Consider the following 27,014-nt stretch of genomic DNA (forward strand, 5'->3'; position numbering starts at 1 on the left):
GGGGTAAGGTATGGGAGCGAGCTCTGGGGGGGGGCCCACTCCGGCACTGTGCATGGGTGACAGGTCCCTGGCCTGAGAGCGCCTTGGGGTCCCGCCAAGTACTTTGCAGAGAGGTCCCCTCAAGTTTCGTCATGCCAGTGTGTCTCATCCTATTCAGTGGCATAACACAAAATAACAGCCCCCCCTTGCAGGATGTGATGAGGGCAGTGGTTAATTTGTAAAAAAATTAGGTGTTGAGGCTCTCGTCTGGACTCAGCTTGCACCAGCCCATTTCTCCAATTAACACAGCCTAAAACAAACTACTAACTCTAACCATGAAAGTGGGGAGAGGATGTGGTGTAATGATCAGAGCTGCCAACTTCGGAGCTAGGTAACCAGGTTCGAGTCTCAGCAAAGGCTCAACATCCTGTGATTTTGGGCAAATCACTTAAACTACCATAAATGAATGTGTCCCTAACTGGTGCTCGTGAAAAATGCAGTTTTGATGGTTAAGTGCCGGTGCTGAGCACCGGAAACCAGCGGCTCAAATTAAGCACTTGATGAGGAGCCTCAGAGTCTCCTGTATCTTAGAGATGTTCATTGGTGAAATAGGGCCCCCTTGAACAGTTGGCAGCCCCTTGGAGGGTTGAAGTCCCACAACTCAAGGGTCTGCGTTAAACCCATGATCCCATGTACACAGACTTTTTTTTTTGCAAAACACTGGTTTTTTTTTTCACCCCAGTTGCACCCAACGGTTTGGGATGGAATTGGGAAGCTTATCAATGAAATCACAGGAGTAGCCATACACATTGATTTCCTAAGCCTACCCACAGGCAGTCAAACATGTGGGGGCCCCTAGACCTCTACCTATCATCGCACAAACCCCCTTAGGCGCAGAACCTAGAAATTTGAGGCAAGTGGTGTATTTCTCTTTAAAAGGCAGCGGGCCTGAGACATTCTCTGAAACTAGGGACTTTAAGGTCTTTGTGCATGGGTCAGCAAGATTAGCCCTAAAGGAATTTTGGGATTAAAAGTGCCGAACAGTGGATGTTAAGGCACAGAAGAGAGCGTGATCAGTATCACTGCCCCCAGTGTGCCTATGTTCAGACTCCTCGGTCACTACAGCACAGCTCCAGCATCCACACTACTCCTCCACGTCGGCTCTCCCAGCAACAACACACCTACAACAAGAAACCAGGCCCCTTTGGCCACAAAACCTGCCAATACAGACACAAAACACTCCACACTGGCTCCCTGGACAGGCCTCCTGGTGCTGCTGTGTTGTAGGACAGTCCAGAGGTGCCACAGCTGCTTCGTCACTACATCTGAGGCAGACATACCATGGCGAAGGGTACATCTTACTCCTCCCTTTCATAGTCTCAGCCAGCATGATTCGCGGGTGGAGGGGCGGAGGGCAGGTTCACGTGGGGAGGTCCCGAGGGGAGGGGAGGTTAATTTAGTAATATTAATTGAAAACAAATAACGTATCTTTCCGTGAGCCTGTTCGCACGTCTTCTCTGCTCCTGCTCTCCTGCCTCCGGCAGACATAGGAAGCAGGCAGCCAGACTCCCTCCCCTAAGCCAATCACAGCGCTGCAAGCAGCTTTGTATTCGGTTGGGACGCGGCCCAGCCAGGACCTGATGGAGAGGTCGTGTTCTCCATGCAGCCTGCAATGGGGCGACGCTCCTCTGCCCTAGAGGGGGAGCCACCCCTGCTCCTTCATCCTAGAGTGGGACCGGAGACGGCCCTGCACAGGGATGACGTCAGCACATCACAAAGTGAGCTGAGACCATAAGAAATCTTTATCACGCAGTGTAATCCAGAGCATGTCTCAAATCTTGTGTTTCTTAAAATGTGCAACATTTTCGCCATTTTTACATGCCGCAAAATGATGCCTCATTTTTGCCTGCGCGAAAGTGTTGTGAGCAGTAAATATCTTTGCTGGTTCCCCTCAAACCAGTCTTCTTATCGTACCTCGAGTAACTTTTCTATGCAAGGAATCTCGTCACCTAGAAAAGTCACTCGAGATACCAGGCAAAAACCTTTTAGAAATCAATTATGCATAATTTTGTGCAACTATCCTGAAATTTCATATTTTTGGGTAAAGGAAATCATGCATTTTACGCACAGGCCTAATGCTAGAACGCAGTTCTCGACCGTGCATTCATGTTTCAGAACTATATTTGTATCGGCATGTGCAAACATTAAAAAGTATAAATACGTCTGGTTGATGATGGACTGATTAAAGAAGAGATTAGCTATTTTCAATCAGTTCATAAACTGACAGATGAACATGCAGGCATGTTTGTGAATCATGTGATGGTACTCAGCAGCTGGCTCAGACCAGATGCCCAAGCCCACTGTGGACAACCATTGGTCATGCCTGGATGTATGACGGTACAACGCATGCTTTTACCACGCATGCCTTTACAACGCGGTTTTTACAATGCATGCCTTTACAACGCAGAGTGCTTTGGGGCGCTGGATAGTGAATAGTTTAATTTACTATTCCAACTCCAGTCCCCGTGGATAGTAGGGAAGGTGTTGGATAGTACATTAAACCTATTCCCTATCCTAGAGCGCCCCCAAGCGCAATGCGTTGTAATGGTTTGCGTTGTAAAAGTTGCGTCGTAATGGTAGTGCGTTGTAAAAGTTTTGTTGTAAAGGTTGTTTACCGTCATGCCTAGTAGATGCTAGTCACATCGGCCATGTCCTGGAGATCGTCTGAGGCCTACTCAACCGGTCGTCAACTGTTTAAAAAATTCAATAATATTATCGTTCAGTATAGTATTGTAACAAAATGGCTTCTGCCCATGCAGTTCATCTGCATTTTTCACCTTTGGATCCCACAGTTTTTGGCACTTTTACTGTGGGTGAACCTCACAGCTGGTGACAAACCCAGAGTAGACAAGCAGTAAATGGACTGCACATGCCGACCGCCAGTGTCAGGTGTCCTCCTTTTAAGATAAGGCCACTGTGACGCAGCAAGGGTAAGGGCAACTTGACGGGTTACACGTGAGCACCTGTGCACAGATGTGAACACACATAGGTGGACTGCACATGTGAGACTACCGTCGTGCGCAGCCTGGTAACTGCACACAGGTCGCCTGGCGCAGATGGAACTCTGCAGGAGTAGATTTGGACCTGTTTTAGGCCTTATGATGTTAGTGCGCACTCATGGGGAAGGTCAGTGTGGTTTACTGTCTTGTCTGAAATCTGCCTTATAATTAAGTTTTGCTTACATTTCGCCTTAACTTTGTCCAGTAACATATCAAAATGCAGGGAAACATGCCCGCCAATGCCAAATCTGAGAGTTCCAAGAAGGTATCTGTACATCTTATGGGTCATCTAGAATTGTCATTTTTCTCTGGCTCAGCTCAGGATCAGAGCCCTGGCCTTTGGTCACTCCGCTTGGCCAAGCTAATGACATTTCTCTCCAGCAGCAGGAACTAAGGCCTCCCCACCCAAAGAGAATAATTAACAGTCCTTCACAGGGCTGCTGGGGAGGAAAGGGGTAGGAAGAAAGAATCTGCATCCAGCAGTTACCTCTCACACTATACCACGGATGGGCCAGCCCAAGGCCACTGAACATAGGAGGGAGCCCAGACCTCTGGAGCCAACACAGGAGGGCACGCCTCTTTGCTGTTTTGAAGGGAGAGGCCCTGGCAGTGATGTCAGCGAGTGGAGGACCTGAGGCCGCTGGAGGAGATGTTACAAGTGACTCCAGGATGACACCATTTTGAATTATCCCAACGTGATGTGCAGAAAGGTTGCAATGGGGCAAAGAGGTACTGTGGCACCCTAGGATTGACCATTGGTGCCTGGCTTTCCAGTACTTTCCACCCCGCTTAAAATGCTTTGCAGAAGGGGGCAACAGCACGTTTGGCTGGAACAGGATACTGGGACTGCAGGTGGCAGCCATGGGCACATGGAAGGAGGAACCTTTTGATGCCCACTAGACTAAGGACTCTTTCTACAGTTGTCCCAAGGACCAATGGGTCTCTCTCCAGGACCAGGGAAGCTGGTCCCATTAAAACCCTTAAAGACTAGTTGGAGAGAAAACTGGATTCAGCCCCAAGGAGGGAAGAAGAACCAGAAGAGAAAAAAAGACAAAGGCTGGTACAGGGAGCCAGTGAACCCAGCAAAACCAGACTCCTGAAAAGTATGCCACCTTAAAGGCCTAAGAAAATGGCTCCAGGTGCCCGGGCTTCTCACCAGGAGCTAAATGAGCCAAAGATCAGGGAAACAGGCCAACAGGACTCGAGAAATCCAGGGAGAAGGGTTTGATCTTTGACCCCTCCAACAAGGACAGGGAGCACATGGAGCTTTACTGCAGAAACTGAAGAAACCCACGAGTGGGCGAGGGTCCAGGTGTCTGTGCAAGGTCTGTCTGCAAGGGTTAATCCTGGGAGGTGGTTGATGGGGGCTCCCTCTCCAGAGAGCTAGAGGTCTGGGAATCCCAACCCCCAGATGTTTTTTTATTACCGGGCGGGGGAGGGGGAATTGGGTCTCCATCTCCAGGCCCCACCCCAAAGAGGAGTATTGGGAGTGGGGTTGTACCACCGCCACCCCATGAATCTGAGAAATAAGCCGCAGACCCCAACTCCAGGCCCACGATGTGAACGGTAACTGGAAGAGAACTGTTGTGCTCTCCTGAGAGGAGGCGAAGGGGCCGGAGATCCCAATTCCAGGTCCTGGCACCATGATGGTGCAGGGGGGTGTACCTAGCTCCCCCAAGAGTGGTGTGCTTGCCCCACTCCCTGTGTCTGGGGGAGTGGGAGCCACCACATAAAAAGAAGAGCAGCTGGCTCCAGCGGCAGCAGAGAAGATGAAGCCCCCATGGGGAGCCGGCTGCGGCAGCCAGTGGTGAACTTACTGGGCTGCCCCAACAGAATCAGGGTTGCGGGGTGACTGGATCCAAGAAAATTAAAAATAAGATCAAAAATGAAAGCTGCACAGCTATGGTAAAAGAAAGCTGCATGGGAGAAAAGAATGCGGGCGAGTTGCTCATTAATATTCATACTTCCTGATGGGGAAGTGCCCCATAATGCCCTCGGGGCTTTTATCTCAGCCCAAAGTTCTGATAATTTAGTGGCCCCAGGATGGCAGGGGTACCACCAACGCTACAAAGAGAGTGGGCAGAGCTACAGGAGGGCAGCAGAAACCCCAAAGGAAATTTGCCAAGGCACAGACCCCACGTTTGCAGGGTCTAGACAGGGATGACCACTCGGGAATTTTCTTTTATGCGCTCTTGAGCCTGGAGCTTTTACTCTACATCTGGAGTGTAGCGCCTGTAGGGGCGGATGCCAGGCTGTAGGTTATGTGGCCTGAGGTTGTTAAAAAAGATACAGACACATAGTGCATGATTGAAACATGAAGTGTTTTCACAATAGTTTTTGTAAAGGTATGGTTGATACTGACAGTAATGCATATTCCTAAAAAGCTGCAATGCTTCATTAATGATAAAGTGAGCCAATGGCTGCAATGTTTGAGATAGTGTAGTCACTGAGGTCAGTGACGGAATGGCATATTACCATGACATGTGATTCTGGTCTTGAGGTGTGGTGACATTGACCTGATGTAAGGTGACCCCCTAAGTGGTTAGGTGCTGAGTTGGACATGGGGGAGGGGTGAGGGTACAGTAATGTTTGGGGTTATGATCCTTAAGGGATCAACTGTAATGCTGCCAAAGGTATTTCCACCAGTCTTATGTATATTTGTAAATTACTGCGTAGTACTGAGTAGAGCGTGATCAATAAAGGGAATATTAATTTTTCAAAGAAAAAGCACACACTCACCAATGATTTATTGAGTGTTATTTTTGCGTGCCGGCGAATGGTGATTATGAGCCAACACCACCTCCCCTGAGTAGGCCTTGGACTGCTCGGCTTTGCTACCCTGAGAGAGTCAAGACCTACAACGGAGCGTTTGGTTCCCAGTGAAGGGGTGAATGTGAACCCAATACTTTGGCAGGTATCAAAACTAATGGCTCAAGGCGTGGCCAAGATGGCGTCGGAGTAAGACGTGTGGTGCAGTCCCTCCGGCGCCGAAATCTGCTTAGCTTTGTTTTAGCCCCTGGAGCAGCGAGCTACCGACGCCCTCCTGCCTGCCGTGAGTCCCGCTGCCAGGGAGCACGATCCGGTCACGAAGTTTTGGCCCCCGGAGGTGTGGTGAAGGCGATACAATACCACGTGCGCCACGGCGGAGTGCGGCCTAGAGATCCCCGGCCTCGAGTGAGTGAAGGAACCGGACTTCCGGCGCTGCGGCACGAAGGGCATTCGCCATCGTTGGGCCGGTTATCGAGGTGCTCCCGGCTTGACTGGTGCTGTGTTTCCCCTCCGCCCAGAGATCGCTGAGGGAGCCCCCGGTCCAGTGGAGCGCTGTCGGTTGGCTGAATCGGCGCCCGCGGGACTGGCCAAGCACAACGCTTTGCAGAGCCGGCATGGGCCGTTGCCGCACGGCACCTCCCCCCATCTTTGGCCCGTGAGCTAAATCTGCCATTGGATCAGCATCGTCACGGTGGGCTGCCGGAACAGCGGGGGCCAGCTAGGAGCACCCGAGAGTGCGGATGTGCCACCTCCCCCGTCCTCGGTTGATGGGTCACGCGGCGGCCGGGAACCGCCATTAGGCTACACTGGCGGGTGACCGCACATAGCTCCTGCGGGACGGCAGGAGGTCCTGCCCGTCGCTACAACTCTGCGGTGGCCCCCTGAAGCCGAGGGGATCCCCTGGAGGCCTGTGATTCTGAGCCACCCTGCCTGTCGAGACGCATAGACTGGAGTGGGCCTGAGGGGTGAAGGCCGCGGAGCGATCAACGGCGGCGGTTGGAGAGAGTTCCGCCATTCCCACGTGGGGAGCACGATCGCTACTGTGGGACTGCCAGTACGGGCCTCTGACTTCTGGGCCAGGACTTAGACAGTGACGGGCTGAGGCTGGGCTTCTATCGTACCAGTGGTGGTGAACGGAGATCCTTCGCCCTGAATACACGAGCGACCAAAGGCGTCGCAATGTCCTCCACAATGTCCTCCACACAACGTAAGGGGAAGCCCGGTAAGGATGGCCCTTAGAGGGGATCCCTGCAAGCAGCTTCCCCCCGGGCCTAGTGTTTCGCCCAAGCCAAAAGACGATGAGGCTCCCGCGACGAAAGCCTTTATGATGGAGCTCTTTGCTTCTATTAAGGAGGACATATCAGAACTCTGTTCCCAACTGGCTTCGGACCTCAGCGAGGTGAGGAGGGACGTGGATGGCATCGGAGAGAGGGTGGTTATCTGGAGGATCACGATCTAAGTGTGGCGAATGATGTTCATCAATTACAGCAAGATGTGATTTGGCTCACGGAGCAGAACTTGGACCTCCAGGCACATGCGGAGGATTTGGAGAATCGTTCCTGCCGGAACAACATCCGCATACGTGCAGTACCATGGGACGGGGAAGCTGGTGATTTACCAGGCTATGTTTTCGCTCTCTTTTTGCAAATCCTGGATGATGAGGATCTCTAAGACATTAAGATGGACAGAGTTCATTGGGTCGGCTTGCCTAGATGTGGAGGGGGTCCTCCACCCAACATTTTGGTCTGCGTCCATGACTTTCAGCTGAAGGAACGCATTCTCCGAAAGGCACGGGAATCCCCATCGTTGCCGTTCCGGGATCACCACCCCCAACTGTACCAGGACCTAGCAGCCTTGACGCTCCAGAAGCGGCGTGAGTTTCGGCCTGTGACCACCTATCTGCGGGAACACAATATCTCCTATTACTGGGGCCACCCGTTCCGCATCATTTTCAGATGGCAGAATAGACTGGCACAGATCCGATCTCTTCAGGTGGCAAAGGACCTCCTGGGCCTCGACGACACGGCCCCCTCCCCTGAGGGCGGAAGCTCCCCAGCACGGAGAAGACGGCGGTCCCCCTCATGGCAGAGAGTGGGACGAGAGACAGATCGGAGACGACAAGATCGTACGACCAGTTTACAGGAAAGGAGGGCAGCGCTGGCATCCGTGGCCTCAGTGATGGAGCAGCCTCACATCATAGCTCCGGGGCGGCCTGAGCTCTGAAATGAAGGTTGCGTGGCGCCGGAGGGACTTGTAACTTCAGGTACCGTGGGTAAATTTGTACTTTTTGGGAAGACACCCCGGTCCGTGGCCTTTGGGGCACACCATGTGGTGCCCCATCCTCTACCCCTGGAGGACTCCACAAACTTCTATGCACCAGGACTGTTACGTACATTGCTCCTCCTTGTTTTCCTTTTTCAGTTTGCTGTTTCCTATTGTTCTATTGGTTTGAGTGCGGTCCTGGGTGTCCTTTGGGGGGGTGGTGTTGAAGGGGTTTGTTGGGGGTGAAGGGGAAGGGGGGAACTGAGGGGGTAGTGGTGGTGACTGGTGTGTGTGGATGACTGCTTTTTTTGTTCTCTGGTATGTGCATGTGGTGGCTCAGGATGATCTACATCTGGCTTCTGAGACTCTAGGAGTCTATTCTCTAAATGTGAAGGTTTGGGGTGGTTATTTGGGAGGACTCTATCCTTGCAGGAGAGCGGGGGAGGGGATGGTATGTGGGATTGCTTGGTGGGGGGTCCCTGGTATGATGGGGGAGTGTTGAGACATGATTTGACCAGTATTCTCTTGCTTTTGGACACTACTGCAGATTGCTCTTTTACTGTATTACCTACGGTCACTGGGGATGGATGTGGAGGGGTGGGACGAGGTGGTGCGGATATAGCGGTAGCAGGATTGTTGCCTAATGATGCCTATTAGTATTGGGACATGGAATGTCAAGGGCCTGAATTCCCCGCAAAAATGTCAGAAGGTGTGGAAGTATGTGAATGACCACCAACTCGATATAGTGGGTCTCCAGGAGACACACCTGGCGCATAAAGATGAGCTGCGCCTCCGGCACAAGCTTTTTCCTCTTATTTATAGATCCTCTGCCTCCACGAAACACAGGGGGGTGGCTCTTCTCTTCCATGCGGCCCTTCATTTTCAGCCTATGGTTGTGAGCAGTGACAAGGAGGGCCATTGGCTGATGGTGAAGGGTCTGGTCCATGGCAGACTGAGCACCTTCGTAGTGGTGTATGCTCCCAATGCGGGACAAAATAGGTTTTTCCAGGGCCTGCTGCGCAAGATAGATGACTTTGTTGAGGGGCACTTGTTTCTGCTGGGGGACTTTAACTTGGTGTGGAGTAGGGAGATGGATAGCTCCGGCACCCAAAGGGCTGATGCAGGGTTGTTCTCTGCTGAGACGCAGCAGCTTATTGGTGCCTGGGCTTAATTGATGATTGGCGTTCCATGCACCCCCTGTCCCGAGATTACACCTTCTTCTCCCACGTCCACCATTCCTATTCACGCCTAGATTACATTTTCCTGAGTCAGGCCCTCAGGGGAGATGTCCACGACTCTAGTATATTCCCACTATCTGTGTCTGACCATAGTTTCCTCGTGCTTGGACTTCGCTGGTCGCCGGTGGGTGACGGAGTCCGTAAGTGGGACTTCCCGGCAGCCGTAGTTAGGGATGACACATCATGCAAAGAATTACGGAAGTCTATTAGGGAGTTTTTTGAGCTCAACCCTGTGTCCGACACGTCCCTATCCACCATGTGGGACGCCTTCAAAGCGTCCACCAGGGGCACCTGCTTGGCCCTTAATTCTAATCTCAATAAAATGCGCCGAAAGGAACGTGAGGAGTTGGAATCGGAATTGGCAGCCCTTGAGCAGGCACAAAAAAGTAATCCATCTAGGTTGACCCTCCGCCCCTTGACGGCGGTTAGGGGAAAATTGAGGGCCCATTACAACAACAGAGCAGAGTTCACCCTGCTGAGATTACGATACCTTTCATACTCCCAAGGGAATAAGGTGGGGAGACACCTAGCTCGTCAACTTAGAGAAAAGAGGGAACGGGATTATATTGGAGGGATCCAGGACTCGATGGGAGAACCGCAGCATCGAGATGAGATCAAGGCAGACCTATTTGGCCGCTTCTACGCAGACCTCTATACGGGAGACACGCTTGATTCTGACACCCAACAGGAATATCTACGGGGTCTGCCCATACCGCAGGTTTCTAAAGAATGGAACGAACTCTTGGCTGCCCCGTTCACTCGGGACGAAGTGCTTGATGCCATTAAACTCCTGAAACTGCATAATGCCCCGGTGCCGGTTGGCTACACTGCCACTGAAGTGAGCGACTTTCTGGTCTCCCTTTTCAATGACATGGCTGAAGCCGGCACCACTTCTGCCTCGCTAGCTGAGGCCGTCATTTCAATTATACCCAAACCTGGGAAGGACCCCACTCAGTGCTCTTCGTACCGCCCAATAGCCCTTCTCAACATCGACGCCAAGCTGTACTCCTCAATTATTGCTAATAGGCTCCAAGACCTGATGCCGGCTCTTATACATCCGGATCAATATGGATTCATTAAAGGCCGTCAAACCCATGACAACACTAAGCGAGTTGTCCACTTAATAGAAAAATCCAATAGATTCCGGATCCCGGCGGTTCTAGTAGGCCTCGATGCTGAGAAAGCTTTCGACCGTGTGAATTGGGGCTTTTTATTCCATACTTTAACTGCTTTTGGTTTTTCGGATAAGTTCCTCTCAATGGTGAAAGCAAATTACAGCAACCCCCGCTCTAGAGTGTCAGTGAACAGTCATCTTTCTGCATTTTTATCGCGCTCACGTGGCACTAGGCAGGGCTGTCCTCTTTCCCCCCTGCTCTGCCCTGAGCATTGAACCGTTAGCGTTAGCAGTACGGGAACACAAGGAGATACGGGGCCTTCCCTTTACTGGGGAACAGCACAAAATTTCCCTATTTGCGGATGATGTGCTACTCTCTATTATGGATCCGGCACACTCCCTCCCACATGTCCAGGAGGTGCTTTCGCGCTTTGAGGAGGTGGCTGGCTTTAATGTCAATTATGACAAGTCATATGTCCTAAACCTCACGCTTTCTCCTGCGGAGGTGGAACGAGTGCGGTCTCTCACCCAGTTAGCCTGGGCCTCCAGCTCCATCGTGTATCTGGGAGTCCGCTTGACCTCCACGATAGGGAAATTATACTCTGCGAACTTTCCGCCACTGCTGACAAAGACCCGGGCGGACTTAGATAGGTGGAAGCCTAAATGCATTTCATGGCTGGGCAGAATTCACGCCATCAAGATGGTCCTACTCCCCAAATACTTGTTCCTCTTCCAGGCGCTCCCCATTCCTCTGGACATAGACTTTTTTCGACGCCTTAAAACCCAGATGCTCCGGTTCATCTGGCAGGGGGGTCGAGCGCGGTTCTCTTTCGCAATTTTGAGGCGGCCGCGGGGGGAGGGAGGAGTGGGTCTCCATGACATGCATTTGTACTACAAGGCGGCACAACTATGGGTACTGGTGGAATGGTCCCAACAAACCTCAGAGAAACACTGGCTACACATGGATAGGAGTGTGGCGGGCAGATCAATCTGGGATCTGGCCTGGAAGCCCAAGAACGACAGGCCCCAGAACGCCTACATTAGTACCCCCACGAGTACCACCTTAAAGGTCTGGGACACGTTAGCCACTGATGACCGTTGGACTACCTTTCCGTCACCATTCACACCTATACATTTTAACCCGGAATTTCCACCAGCGCTGCAGGAGGGCCCCTTCAAAGTATGGAGAGAGGGGGGATGTAGAGCTTTAACCCATCTGTGCCACGGTGATACTCCACTCACCTTCGATAATTGCATGAGGGATTATGGAGTCCCTTCGTCAGAACGATACCACCATGTTCAGATGCTTCATTGGGGCATGTCGCCTAGGGTCCTCGATGCAGCCACGAGACCTCCTTCGCCCTTTGAGGCGTTCATTCTCCGGACTTCGGCTATGAAAGGTGCGGTTTCCTTTCTTTATCAGCTACTGCTTACCTCATCAGTATCGCCTCGCCCCCGCTATATGGGGCAATGGGAGGAGCTCATGAGACGGGACATCTCGACAAGGAGTGGTCGGCTCTATGGTGCGATATTGCCGCACATAATCACTCGTTGGACTTGAGAGAGGCCCACCTTAAGACGCTCATGGACTGGTACTTGTACCCGGCCAAGCTCCTTCGAATATTCCCGATGACCTCTGACAGATGTTGGAGGGGCTGCGGTTTGCTTGGGGACTTCCGCCATATTTGGTGGGATTGCCCGATTATTCAACCATACTGGGGAGAGATCCTTTCCCATATTAAGGAGATCCTCGGCTACCCAGTGGAGGACTCTATAGCCTATGTGCTATTGGGCCTCCGAGACCCCGCTCTCGAACATCAGACACGTTCGGATAAACAAATCCTATGGCTATGTCTTGGAGCCGCCAAACTTACCTTGGCCTCAGCCTGGAAAAAAACGGAGGCTCCGGCGATTTCCCTCCGGCACGCAAAACTGTGGAAACTACTTAACATGGAACGAGTGGCGGACATCTTCCTGGGTAACTTCAAAAACTTCCAATTCCGCTGGGGCCCCTTGGTCTGTTTTCTTTGCAAAGGTTTACCATCTGCAGTTTTTCCATCCTCCATACGCTCGCTCCATCTATTTCAGGTCTAATAGTGCAAACACATTGAATGCTTGATGAATGTTGTTGTCACCACCACTGCGGGGGTGGGGGAGGGGTTATTGTTTTTTTGTTTTTTTTTGTTAATTCATTGTTTGAGGCACCCACGCAGATACTAAGGCCTACCGTAGCTGGACATGATAGGATATGTGCACAGGCGGCTGCTACTCCTACAGCTGCTTGGCTGGCTCGATGGACCCTTTGAACTGTGCTCGCAACTAAATTGCTTATTTATTTATTTATTTATTTATTTGTGGGTTTGTAACGTGTCGGAATCACACCCGAAGGTGTATCTCCACGCAGTGCTGTCGGAGGGTGCAAGGAGATGAGAGCGCTAGACCTGAAACAGAGTGGTCTTAAGACTCTTCCTGAAGATTGAGTGGCTGGTACACTGCCTAAGGTAAAGGGGAAGGTTGTTCCACAGTTGTGGACCCATCACAGAGAGGGCACGTCCTCCCTGTCTGGTCTTGCTGATTCGGGGAACCTGCAGTAACAGCTGGTTACTAGAGCGCAGGTTTCGTGAGGGGCGATGATGAACAAATTTGTCAGCTAGGTAGGATGGCCCTAGATTATGCAGACTTTTGTGCACCACGCAGCAGGTCTTAAATTCCACCCGTTTCCGGATGGGCAGCCAGTGGAGCAGCTTAAGAAGGGGCCGGGATGGAGTTCTGGGTGGGGCATTTGTCACCAGGCGTGCTGCGGTGTTCTGTACTACTTGGAGTTTGTTTAAAACGCCCTCATTGGCCGCTAGGAGAAGACCATTACAGTAGTCCAAGCGACTCAACACGAGAGCCTGAACCAAGGTCTTCCTCGAGCTGTCGGGGAGAAGAGGGAACACCTTCCGAAGGAGGCTGATGACATGAAAACAAGACCCCACCGTGATGTTAACGTGATGTACGAGTGTGAGGTCTTGGTCAAGGCGGACCCCCAGATTTTTCACCACCTGTTTAGGGGAGGGGGCCTCTCCCAGCCTGGTAGGCCACCAGTCAGGGGCCCACAGGATTTTAGCTTCCCCGAACAACATGACTTCTGACTTTCCCACATTACATTGGAGAAAGTTGTTGGCCATCCAACTGGCGACCGCCGTCATGCCACTCGAGAAGGCTTGCCTTACCACAGGGGTGAAGGTTTTAAAGGCAAACAACAACTGAGTGTCATCAGCGTATGATATGGGTACAAACCCGTAAGACCTCATAATACTGGCCAGAGAGGCAACATAAACATTAAACAGCGTAGGGCTGAGACAGGAGCCCTGCGGGATCCTCTAGTGATTTTGGAAGGAGTGGAACTGAAAGTGCCCATGTTCACCTGCTGGGTACGGTCTGTGAGGAAGCTGGTAAACCACGCCAGGGCAGATTTTTCCAAGCCAATCTCCTCTAGTCTTCTTAGAAGAATGGCATGTGATATGGTGTCGAATGCTGCGGACAAGTCCAACAGCACCAACACCACAGACAAACCCCTGTCCAGAGACATACGTATAGTATCCGTGACCGAAAGGAGAGCAGTCTCGGTACTATACTTTGGCCTGAACCCAGATTGAGAATGGTCCAGGCATCCGGCCTGCTCAATGAAACTGGAGAAATGAAGGTTGACATGTTTCTCCATCAGTTTGCCGACAAACGGCAAAAGAGAGATGGGGCTCAAGTTGGACATATTAGACCAAGGGACGGAGGTGTTTTTCCTAATGGGCTTGACAAGGGCATTTTTCCACTCCAGTGGAACCAAACCTTCACATAACGAGCGGTTAATCAGGGTCTGAATAGTAGGACTAAGGGTGTCTCCTATGAGATGCATCACTCGGGCAGGAACAAGGTCCGCCGGGCAACCCGATTTAATGGTGCCAATCAGTGCATTAACATTGTCCAAACTGATCTCAGGAATGCAGAACAGTTTAGTAGGGCCAGATTCAACAGTCTCGTGCTGAGGGCTTAGAAAGGAATCGCTAGTATCGACCAAAATACTAGATTGGGCAATTTTTTGGTAGATAGAGTCGATCTTATTCGAGAGGAACCCAGCAGTGTCATCACACAGTTGTTGGGACACAGTCTCTGGACTTTCACAAGCTACAGGCTTAGTGAAGGTTCGGAGAACCTGATAAAGTATTTTCGGGTCATTGCCTGCCTCAGACAGTTGAGAAATAATATGGTTTTTACGAGCAGCTCTGATATTTCTGTGATAAGATCTCATGGCAGAGTGGTAGCGAAATTTATCAGCTACAGTATGGGAGTTTCTCCAGGTCTTCTCCAACTTCCTGCATACTTTCTTTTCTGCACGCAGTAGATCAGAATACCATAATTCCTGCCGGCGGTTAGACCGCTGATTACAGACTCTTAAAGGGGCGATAAGATTAACTGCAGTATTCAGGGCTGCATTGTATTTGGAAAGGGCCATATCCGGGGTATCCGAGGTGGAAATGTTCGGAGGGACAAAAATGTCTCTAAAGGCCTTCACGGACACCTTGTGCCACTGCCTGCGCCATAGAGAGAGAGGGGCAGGTTGGGGGCGATCTACTGTGAGAATGGGAAGGGAGAAACCTATCACGAAGTGGTCAGTCCACTCCACCTGTATAGGAGGATGACAGGTCAACAAGTGTGAGTTCGACATGATTAAGTCGAGAGTGTGACCAGCGTGATGTGTGGGGCCCTCATTGCACTGTTTGAAGCCCAAAGTTGCTAGATCTGCCAGTAAGGTTTGGGCTTCTACGTTGTCCACCAGTTCACTATGGATATTAAAGTCTCCAAGGAGTAGGAAGTTTGTTCCCATGCTAATATGGGGAGCCAGCGTCTCCATAAGGGTTGTGGAGGCGTCTGTGCAAGGGCCCGGGGGACGATACACCAATGCCCCCTTCCAACTGGTCTCCAAATAAGAGCTGATTTTGAAGACCAGGATTTCAATATCACTGGTACTGCATTGGTCCAGGATGGTGACAGTGGAGGTATCTTTATAAATAATGGCTACCCCCCCGCCGGTCTTAACAGGACGGTCCAGTCTAATTATTTTATATCCCAGAGGGGTCCCCAGAGTAATCGCTGGGACCAAATGGGGTTTGAGCTAGGTCTCAGTACAAAAGCAGTAGTCAGGGAGGGCAGAATGGATCAGGTCCCAAACCTCTGAGTAGTGTTTCGGCAGGGATCTTACATTGCAAAGGATACTGTTACCTATAAGGGACCTGATACTATGGCTCTCTGGTAACACCCTGTCCAGTTTGTGTTTACTAGGGTAAGACTGGAATTTGCAATTTTTGCACGAGAACGGGCCTTCAGGAAGTGGCCATGAATCCTGTACACAACCTATGTGGAGTGTGGGCCGCATATTACATAGTTCGTAAGGGGTGTACCTTGTTCTCTCTGCTAAGTTACGGTTTAGCGCAGCTGATGTAGGCGCCATGGCCCCAGGCCCCGTTCGGTCACGGACGGGCACAGACGGGCTCCTCTCTGGCTCGTCTCAGGCGCGTCTAAGGAGCTCCCCTGCGTGCAACCTCTGCGCGCTCGGGTGACGAGAGGGCTTAAATGCCCTGCCTGCTGCAGAACTAGAGCGCTAACCGCGCGAGAGGCTGGGGTGGGGTGACTGGCTCTTCCTGTCCCGCCCTCCGCTCAACGGCACTGGTTGCCGAGTCGGACCGGGGCGGGGCAGGGAAAGAATCGAACACAGCCCCTCTAAGTACAGAAAGCCCCAATGTGTCCCCGGTGCTCCAGAAAGCTCTTTACAAAAACGGACAAAGAAAATAGAAAATAATGAGCAATTACGTTTTTAAAAGATTAAAATAGCACAGCACACAGGTATCAGGCAGAATAGTAGCGCAGAGCGCTCTCAGCACTCACGGAGCACGATGTAGCAAGCGGGTCGGGGAGACTCTGCCACCATCCTCCCTACCGCAAGTGCCCGCTGCTCCTCGCTGCCTTAAATGCCCTGCCTGCTGCAGAACTAGAGCGCTAACCGCGCGAGAGGCTGGGGTGGGGTGACTGGCTCTTCCTGTCCCGCCCTCCGCTCAACGGCACTGGTTGCCGAGTCGGACCGGGGCGGGGCAGGGAAAGAATCGAGCACAGCCCCTCTAAGTACAGAAAGCCCCAATGTGTCCCCGGTGCTCCAGAAAGCTCTGGTCCTGTGGCTCTGCCCTCCTGTTCTGCTCGATGGCAGCCTGCTGTTGCTCAATACCATTGCTAACTGCCTATTCTTATGCCCCCTGCGTGGTACGATGTGCGGTATTGCCACTGTTCTTCTCTCTTTGTTCCTTCTAATAAACTAAAAATAAAAATTTTATAAAATAAAAAACTAATGGCTCGTTTACTCACTGGTGAATACAGATAAAAAAACTGAAATTTCTAAAATGCTCTGTAACATTAAAGACTTTGACAATGAAGCAAAAAAATAAGCTAGTGTCTTTGCCTTGATTTGTGAGAGCAGCGCAAAAACAGGAAACAGAATCCAGCCTGGAGGATTGGTGGCCTCAATTACAGCAGCGGTGTGCACCAATAAAAAGAGAGCATGCATGAAGAGCACAACAGACTAAGCGCTGTGCACCAATGAAAAGAGAGCATGCATGAAGAGCACAACAGACTAAGCGCTGTGCTAGAATCTAGCATATCAGGGCATCTTTTAGCAACAAAACTACACCCTGAACAGCAACAACTATTCCAATAAAATAAAAATGTATATTTTTACATATTGTTTAACATGAGAATTAAATAAAAAGTGCAATGATTTCTGTATTTGACGTATACTTATTTCTATATCCGTGTTTATTGTTTTGAGGTTCAAGTCATCACCATCAACCGACTTTATTTCGCATTGAGACAATGCATACAAGTATAGAATTAAAAAAAGAATTTAATTTCAGCTAAAATTACATTTGAAATCCATTCAAAAAGATCCAATAAAATGATGAACACGGTACAAGGGCCAGCGGGGTTAAAAACATCAGATTAAGACAAGGATTTAATGAGGTTGATGATGAGGTTCAAGTCATAGAATTAGCTTAGACGTGGGTCTTCCCACTTCCAGCAGTGCATCAGAGGGGGTCACAGTGGCAAAAGTTAACAAGCATTGGAAATGCAATAGGTCTCGGATTTATTTGAGTTAGAGCTAATGGCATTGTAAATGGCAATGTCTTTTCGCCATGTGTTATGGAGTGTATGCATGTGGTGTGTAGTGGAATTATGTGGGCTGGATTGGAATTGTAGCAATGGTGGCATGCTGCGCTTTAGATGAATACGTGTAAAAGTAAAGTGCACCATATTGTAATTGCTACAATAGTTAATTGTGGATACGTTCACAATTGATGTGTGCCCTGATGGCTGGTGGTGTGTGTGCCTGTAGAAATTGGGCACTGATGGCTGGTGGTGTGTGTGCCTGGTGGAAGCGTGCACTGCCGGCTGCTGGTGTGTGTGCCTGGTGAAAGCGTGCACCAACAGCTGGTGTTGTGTGTGCATGGTGAAAATGTGCACTGATGGCTAGTGGTGTGTGTGTGTTTGGAGAAAGCGTGCACTGACGTCTGGTGGTGTGTGCCTGGTGGAAGCCTGCACTGACGGCTGGTGGTGTTTGTGCCCGGTGAAAGCATGCACTGACAGATGGTGGTGTTTGTGCCCGGTGAAAGCGTGCACTGACGGCTGGTGGTGTTTGTGCCCAGTGAAAGCGTGCACTGACGGCTGGTGGTGTGTGTGTGTGTGGTTACATGTGTGGTGGTGAGTGTGTGGTCGTGAGTGTGTGGTGGTGAGAGTGTGGTGTGAGAGTGTGTGTGGTGGTGTGTGTTAGTGTGGTGTGTGTGTGTGTGGTCTTATGTGTGTGTTAAATTTGCGAACAGTTCATAAACCACATTTAGAACCAGTTTTTGGGGTCTCGAAACTTGAGCAGTGAGTGTACAAATTGTTAAACAGATTCTTAAATCTGAGGGTTTGCAACCACTAAAACACTTTTTGAAATGTACTAAACCCATTTAATGATTTCGAAAAGGTTTTCCAAATTGTTAAATAGTTTTAGGAATCTTTAAGGAATTGCTGTTAGGAAGAGACATGTTAAGGGCGTTCACTCAAAATATGATTCCTTCGGGTATATTTATCCCTTGTGACCAAACTTCATACAAAACATAAATGTTTCACCACCAACTTAATGAAAGTGACAACACATTTGTAAATGGGAAGGGGTCACTAAATGTCGCCTTCCACTTTGTAACGGATGATTTTTTTTTTAAAGTAGGCCCTCCCCCGGGTGGAAGTGGGCGAGGCTAGCTTGAAGGATGGAGTCTGATGAAAGAGAGGTCACATTGATCGTGTGTGATTTGTTATGAGAATTCCCGGGCCCCTGAAAGATTGTTATTGACGTCACTATTCGCCGCCACATTCTTTTGGCAGACAGTGGATCTTTTTCGGAAATGTGTGACAACTTCAATCAGTTTGTGATAAATACATTCTTTCCAATCAACTCATAATCAAATTCTCAACACTTTAAGCTTTGAAAGGCGCACAGACTGCACACAACATCTATTCCTGAATATATATTCAGGCAGTACTTCTACTGATTAATAGGCTATAGGCGCAGTCCTCAAGTAAATAAAATGAGCATAAAAGGAACAAATATGGTACATAAAAAACAATGCACAGTGGCTGTCAAAACGTTGAGAGAGTAGATGGGAATGAATCAGATTGATACCCACTGGATCCCCCTTATAAGGTGGTCTACAAACAGTGATAGTCGATGTTTCAACCCCAACAACGTGAGTTCATGGAGTCATCACCAGGACAATGACACTAAGAGGTTAACATGCCTGTGGTAAGTTGGATAAGCTGTCCAGGTAACAATTAGAGACTCTTATAAGACATGATTAACCTAAAATAATTCAGGGTAAATACATGCAGTGAATCTATCAGACCGTCAGTTTGAATTCAGAAAAATAGTTTCAGGGTATGTCACCCTTCTTCAGCCAAGCTAGCTTGAATCCAGTCGCACAGTCAGCATTCCGCCCATCATTTGTTTGCTGTAACACTTTTCACCCTAAGTGGGGCGGGTATGCCAGACGTGGGTCCTGTGCTCTCCATGCCACTGGATTCAAGCTAGCCTGGCTGAAGAGGGGTGACATACCCTGAAACCGGTCCCAGGATACTTGTTTCCGGTCCAGGGAGGACCTGCCTTGGCAGTTCAGGCTGGACTGTTCCCATGAGGCACAGGGTCAAGACTGATTTGCATATGGCTGGGTCCAAACTGGGGTGGCGTAGTGGGCAAAAGAACAATGGATTTAACCCAGATCTTTTGACTGGGGGAGATTGTTTACATTGTCAGCATTCTGTCCGTCATTTGTTTGCTGTAACATTATTTAAAAAGCAGTCACAGACATGGAGTTCTGCTGATCCCCAGAAGGCCACCATCCCTGGGAGTGCTAGCCATGCCCAATGGGTCGCAATTTGCGACCTACCTCATGAATATTGATGAGGCAGGGCATTTGCTACCCCATTAGGAATCGCAAACAGTGTCTGAGACACTGCTGTATATTTCATTTTGCGGGTCGTAGATTGCAAGTCACAAACATCGCAATTTGCAACTTGCTAAATGGAATGGTCGTACAACGGGCCCACAGTGAATATTTATAAAGTTTGTATATAAAACTAAAATTGTAATGTTTTGTGTAGTTGCTCTTTATTGTGTATCATCTTCCTCGTTATATAGATGAGACTCCACTTGGGGCTAAACCTTCTGTCACAATGCTTAACATGAGACTGTCTGTAGGTGCCACACCATCCCGTACAATGTGCACAGGCCTTCACAGGAGGCTTCCGCTGATTTTAGAAAATATGAGTCTCATAATCATGTATGCGAAACTCCACCTGAGGCTACACCATCCAACCTTCAACACATGACGGAAACAGTGTGAGAACAGCTGTGTGAGGTTATAGGAACACTTTTATTTACAGTGGTACAAAACAGCAAAACTATGGGAACAAGTAATATAGCAAATACAAGTTCTTACCTGTAGGAACAACAACATAATGCACACCAAAGAGAAATAATCCAAATAAGAAAAACCCAAACGATGTTCTAACTGTGGTTCCACATAACCATGAACTTTGTAGTGTTGCATATTGAGTAATGAAATTGAACCGCCTGAGGTTGAACAGGGCATTGGCACAATTACTTGATACTAATAGTATAGATAAAATCAATTTGTCAATAAATTAAGATTAACAGGGCTTACCATGTGTGGACAGATGGTCCGTCTAGGGCGTGGTGCCTCCTGTTGTAACTGATACACTGTGTGATAATAAGAAACAGGTGTTTATGTTTATGTGAGGGAAATCCTATCTACCAACATTGGTTCATGTTTTAACAGATGATCCCTCTGATGGACAGGAAATCACAATTTGCTTCCAGGTGTAGCATAGAATTCAGAATTGAACTTGTGCTTTACTCTGGGCCTCATTCTTTCCACTTGGGTCTATGTGTACATTTACCTTACACTAATATAATTAGATCAATTTTGTGAACTGAATATTCTGTACATGTTGCCAAAGAAATGCACTTTAATGATTGTTGTTCCAGGTAAACATAATACAACTTTCTGTAACTATAACCCTGGCAAACTGAAATCCAATCTACTGCCCTGCAAAAAAGGAGCAGCTGAAACAAATAGAATATCCTATAAATGGGTTTTAATATTTCTTTCCTAAAATGTCTGTGGAGACTCACCCTTCAGGTTGTCTCATTGTAGGAAAAATGTACCATGCCATAAAAACGCATCAGACGCGAGTCAACACCCCGGCATTATGAACATGTGTTTCAACTGACATACTTTACTGTAATCTTCATAGACCCCAGCAATCCGAATGGTGTCTCTGAATGTGAAAAGTCTACACACCACCGATGAAGTCAACAAGGAATTATGTTTATTTTCTAATACCTATGTACTAGGTCAGCTTGCCTAAATAAATATTCTGCATTTCACATTAAAATAATGGGATTTCTTTTGGAGAAAATTGTATTTAAATCTAACAATAATTTTTTTCTCCACTTGCATTGGAACATCAATGGGAATCAGGTTTTCTGCCTCTTATGCTAACCATTTTGTGGGTGAGTATGCAAAGGGTGCATATCGGGGCCAGTGCAGCTCACAAATACAACATCAATTATTATTATTATTATTAACATCAATGAGGCTGTCCCAGGGCACCGTTCAAGCTGGATCAATATGTTGAGCATTGTAACTGTAAGGATCAGACTGTTGAGTTTAATATTAATATCAGTAACATTTATGGCAATCAAACTTTAGAATTTTTGGTTGGAGGATTCGAAGGTGTCCCAAAAACAAAAATGCCTTGTAATCAATTCATAAAATATCCTCCCAGCACTGTGAGAGGCACGGGGTCCATATGAAGGCACCCTAATTGAAGAAGATTGGCTGGACGCTTAAGTCTTCAAGGAATATGGCCATGACAATCTGCTATTAATTCATGCAATTTAAATACTACAAGTGAATATATTACACCTAGAACAAAATGTGATAAATGCAGAGGAACTCTTTCCCATTATGCCCCTTGGTCTGGTCACTAGATAAATTCTTTATTTACACACTCTGGTGTTCATTTGTTCAGACATGCTAGACCAATATCTATAAGTCTCTATCAAAAGTGCTATGTTATATTATATTATATTATAATAAATTATATTATATTATATAATATTATACTATACTATATTATACTATATTATACTACACTATACTATATTATACTATACTATATTAAAGAATAATATATTATACTATATTATATTACATTATAGTATATCACATTATATTATATATTACATTATATATAGTATAATAGATGATATGATACGATATGATATTATATTACATTATATTATATTATATTGATATCTTTAGAGCAAGTCATTTAAAATATGTGGAATTCTGGGAGTCTGGCACTGCACGAGTCACCCAGCCATGCACTCACACCACAAATCTCATCTTACAGAGTAAGAGAAAGGAAAACATCAAGTCGGTTCTGCAGACCGCCCGCGCTTCCTGCCTCAACATGTCTATTAACAAGTCTTAAGGCAGCTGGTAATGAGAGTCTGCTGCTAAGATCCATCCTGCCTCTGTGGCAGGATGTAGAACACTACAATCCTTTGTATCCCTAAACCTCAGCCTTTTATCTTGCCCTGAACCCTACGCTGTCGACAGAAAGCATCCGTCTCATTCGATCCCCCTGTTTCTTTCATAGCTGTTTTAAGGGTTGGGCGTTTCAACTGGGTCCATTTCATGAGCCCTATAGCTTCTGTTGACTCCAGGATTAGGGTGGGACCCTTGCATTCCTCATGTCCTACAAATGGTCCATCAGCCAGAAGAGCCTTTTCGCTGCCCTCTTAAAGCGCTGGAGCTGGGAGCCTTCATGGTTCGAGGTTATTGTTTGTTATGACCAGGTGACCACTGACCTCTCCCCAATATAACGAGACCGTATGAACCGGGAACCTCAAAGTTACCCACTCCAATGATACATTTGTAAAATAGAGAAAAATATATAGACTAATAAGAGCCGTGGCTCAAATATTTTTTAGGAACTTTCTACCACTGCTGAACGCCGGGTTTACCGGCATCAAGGATGCGCAGTCTTCATGGCACCTCATGACTCCTCCTTTCACCACCTTCCGCTTCCTATCTTTTAATGTCACTCCTGTTAGTCCGTTTCATCCCTGCTGTTTCCCTTTCCCTTTATCGCTGTTTTCCTCTCTTTCTTTTCCTTTCCTTCTTCTTTCTTGTTTTTATGCCTTTTCCCGTCTCTTGCTCAGGGTCAAGCTCTGATGAAATTAGTCCTAATGCACAAAAATGAGTGCCCATGACCGACACTTGCAACCACCATCTTTGGAAAAAGCCACGCTGTCGCACACTGGGAGATGGACTTGGGATTCTCTGCCGGCTGTGCAACAGAATATCAAGAAGAACAATATTGCCATAACAGAATATCCTGATAAAAATATTGTCTAAAAAATTATTGAGTTTATATACTTTGTAGTATATTGAGTCAAACGTGGTGTGGAACAGAATATCAACAGAAATAAGGTAAATATATTAAAAGTTCATATTTATACTAATATGTATAATTTGTTTAAAATATTAAACTGCTAAATAATTATATATTTAAAAATGACTGGTTTAGTAAGTAAATGTATATATATGTATATTCTTTAACACCTTGGCTGCTAGGCGTTTTTCCCCCCTGTGCTGGAAATTGCTCTTACTATGTATTCATGACGAGCTCAGCTCGTCATCAGCACAGCTCAACTGTGCATCATGACGAGCTGAGCTCGTCATCAGCATCGAAAGGGTTAAAAAATATAAATAAAATAGACATTGTTTTTAAATCATTCAATTAAAAATATTATCAATAACTTTGATGTAAAATAGTCAATGTAAAAATAACCAATAATTTATATAACTTAATTAAAATATTGAAACAAATAAAAGTAGTTTCAAACAATATTGTGACCTAAATATATAAATACTAAAAATACTTAAACAATTTTAAAGAACTACCTTTATAATATTAGCAGTAACTTAAAAATTACAAATAACAAACATATTAGCAAAAACATACATCCCACTTAATTTCTTTTTTTTTTAAATTAAATAACATTTTTTTATGAGTAATATAAATATTAAAGAAAAAAGGGGGGAAGAAATCAAAAATAAACAACACTGTCAAACGTGTTGCACTACAAAGAAGACCAACTCCAATTGAAGTAAAAGTAGGAAAACTGTTGTATTTTGAAGAGGTGAGAAATTAACTATTCGCACTGCAATGTAAGCAAAAGCAGGAAAAGTGTTGGACTTAGGAGGGTTAGAGTAACTATTCCCACTACATTGCAAGCAACTATAGGGAGATAGGTGGACTTTGAAAGGGTTAGATTTATTATTCCCACTTCAATCCAGGCAACAGTAGGGAAAGTATTGGACTTTAAGGGGTCAGATTTGCTATTCCTAGCCTCATGTAAGCAAAAACAAGGAAATAATTAGGTGTTGGAGGGGTTAGATTTACTTTTAAGATTCTAATCTAAGCAATAGTAGGGGATGTGCAGGACTTTGAAGGAGTTAGATGTACTATTCCTACGCCAATCTAAAAACATTAGGGAAACTTTGACTTTGAAGAGGTTAGATTTATTTGAAGGGGTTAGATTTACTATTCCCCTCCAATAGAAGCAAAAGCAGGAAAAGTGCTGAACTTAGCAAATGTTACATGTACTATTCCATTTCCTAAATATTAAAACATTTAAATATCCAACAACATAAAATGATTAAGACATAGTAAAATAAAAATTATACTAAGAAAGCTTTGCTCGCCAGGCTTTTGAACCTCACGCCTACATACAGAGCCCCCCAACAGGTATTTGCCACTTGTCCCATCAAGAGTAACACTCTCTAACTGCTCTTTACTTACAGGATGGAAATGACGCCTACAGAAAGGGTACACGATACAAGACCATGAGGGGTTGATGCCACTACATAAATAAATGTCCAAACCCCATACACACTGTGGTTCAGGGCTGCCCTTTTAGGCCTTACCACAGGCAGCTGTAGCTGTCTGGGAGACCACATCACACTTATTCTTCGAAAAAGTAAACTACAGTTAAGAGAGTGGGCTTAGGGGCCGACGCTTCATGATTTGCATTTCCCGGAGGGTTTGTTCATCAAGGGTATGGAATTGTGTAGATGATTACGTTGCCCTGTCTGCTTTGCCATTAGAATTTGGTGATTGGGCACAACAGAATTTTTTTGAAGACGAAAACCAATGGGTGTTCTTTGATATATGGACTTTACGGATAGAATGACAATTTAATTGCTAATTGATGGCGTTTTTTTTGGTGGGGGAGGCACCCACTATTTGAATACCTTAGCCTGTCATAATGAAACAGTGTAATTACCTAACCATCTTGTCGCACTTCTTTCTTTTACTTTGCTGTCATGATAACATGTTGTTGGATTTACAGGTTTTGTTCCCAAAGTCAAGACGTGTAAGTACAAAAACTTTCTTAACGATACAACGTAAGTACTAGCCCGTTGGTAAAAGTATCTACTGTTGAATATTTCTTGTGCATGCCTTTTGAGTTTACCCATTGCAACTTTATCACCTGAGGCCGTTGTTTTAACACTCTCCATTAAGTGAACACATTAACTGTGATAATGCAGCCTGTTCAGCAAAGCAGCCGAACTCCCATCCACCCGACCGTTGCAGCCCAAGATGTTGCTTCATTATCAGGCTTTCTATCTATGACAGCGGGGAGCGACATACCGACAGTCGCATAACTATAACTAACAACCCCTAGTCTCTTGGCTTTACCAACGCTTGCATGACTTTTCTGCCTTACCCTGCTCCCTTGTCCCCCCAGTGCCTCAGGTTTTGTTCTACCACCAGAGCCACAGGCTCCAAAGGGGTGAGAACCTCCCAAAGATACCTATAGCCTTGCTGGAAGGAGGTGGCAGCTGACAGACACATAGGGTCTAAAGCGGTCCCCTGAGGAGAGAGGAACACCAACCCCCTTGTGGAAGATCTGCTCAGTCCCCCAAAGCCATGGGAGGTCTCCCCTATAATGCAAGAGGGGCAGAATCATCACCTTATGACCCCCCTCCAGTATTCTACCTTGCCACTGCACAGGAGGGGCTTCTCGAACACCTCACCTTCCTTTAGAGAGGCTTTCTCACTGTTGACACTCTGAAGTAAGACATGAGAGTGGCCCTATAGTCCTCCACATCAGAGATATCGGCACGTTCTGGATAGCTGGAAATAGTTTCCAATTTTCTGCACTGTTTCAAGTCAAACATGTTCCTAATAAGGCACTTCCATACACAGCACTTTACCATTATTTTCACCTCACCTGACATGGTATTTCTTCTATTGACCTTCTGAAGATGACTGGTTGAGTTGACCAGGCAGATATCTGAAGCAGTGACCAGTAGGTCACAAGCAGCTTTCTCTAGTAAGTGAGTGCGTAACCTACTCATCCTCACTACAGTATGTGTGCACAGACTCAGAGCTGACACACAACACTTCAAAGGCACAAGGACATCTACACGTCGTGCTCCCTTGGTGAACACCCACAGAACCCCAGCCCGTCACCAGCGGGATAAACAGACCTACTGCTATTTGAGTCAAGTTGCAACGACAACCCGTGTGGCACTACTACTCCTTGTGTTTGCATTACTTAATTCAATGCCATTGGGCATGGCCTAGGCTAGTTACTTCTCCAATTTACATATGTGGCATTTGAGTTCTGTTCAGGAGTGCAGCTGCCCCGGCAGAGCTGTGTTAAACGAGGGGGGAATGCCTCTTGAAGGAAGGGGCGGGTGCGCATCTCATTCTGAACAGGGATTGAAATAAGGGAGATAACTCCCTTGAGACAGAGGGCCACAATGGAGCTGCATGTGGGTCTTGGGTGGAGTAACACTGATGGTCAACTGAGGGAGGGATGTGGCACACTGTTAAGATCTCTTTTTAGTCTTCTGGCTCATTCTG

At 47.3% G+C, this 27,014-nt stretch overlaps 1 protein-coding gene across 3 annotated transcripts in view; it reads right to left on the minus strand.

Annotated features, from left to right (window-relative positions):
- CHN2 (chimerin 2) overlaps window positions 1-27,014 on the minus strand; it is a 461,718-nt gene that overhangs the window by 232,697 nt on the left and 202,007 nt on the right. For all 3 annotated transcript variants that reach the window (XM_086942204.1, XM_086942203.1, XM_086942206.1), the window contains exon 3: window positions 20,705-20,760. In XM_086942204.1, the coding sequence (XP_086798330.1) occupies window positions 20,705-20,760 (56 nt within the window). The remainder of the gene's footprint in view (window positions 1-20,704; window positions 20,761-27,014) is intronic.

Source organism: Lissotriton vulgaris, chromosome 10, assembly GCF_964263255.1.
Source record: "Lissotriton vulgaris chromosome 10, aLisVul1.2, whole genome shotgun sequence".
Taxonomy (NCBI): Eukaryota; Metazoa; Chordata; class Amphibia; order Caudata; family Salamandridae; genus Lissotriton; species Lissotriton vulgaris.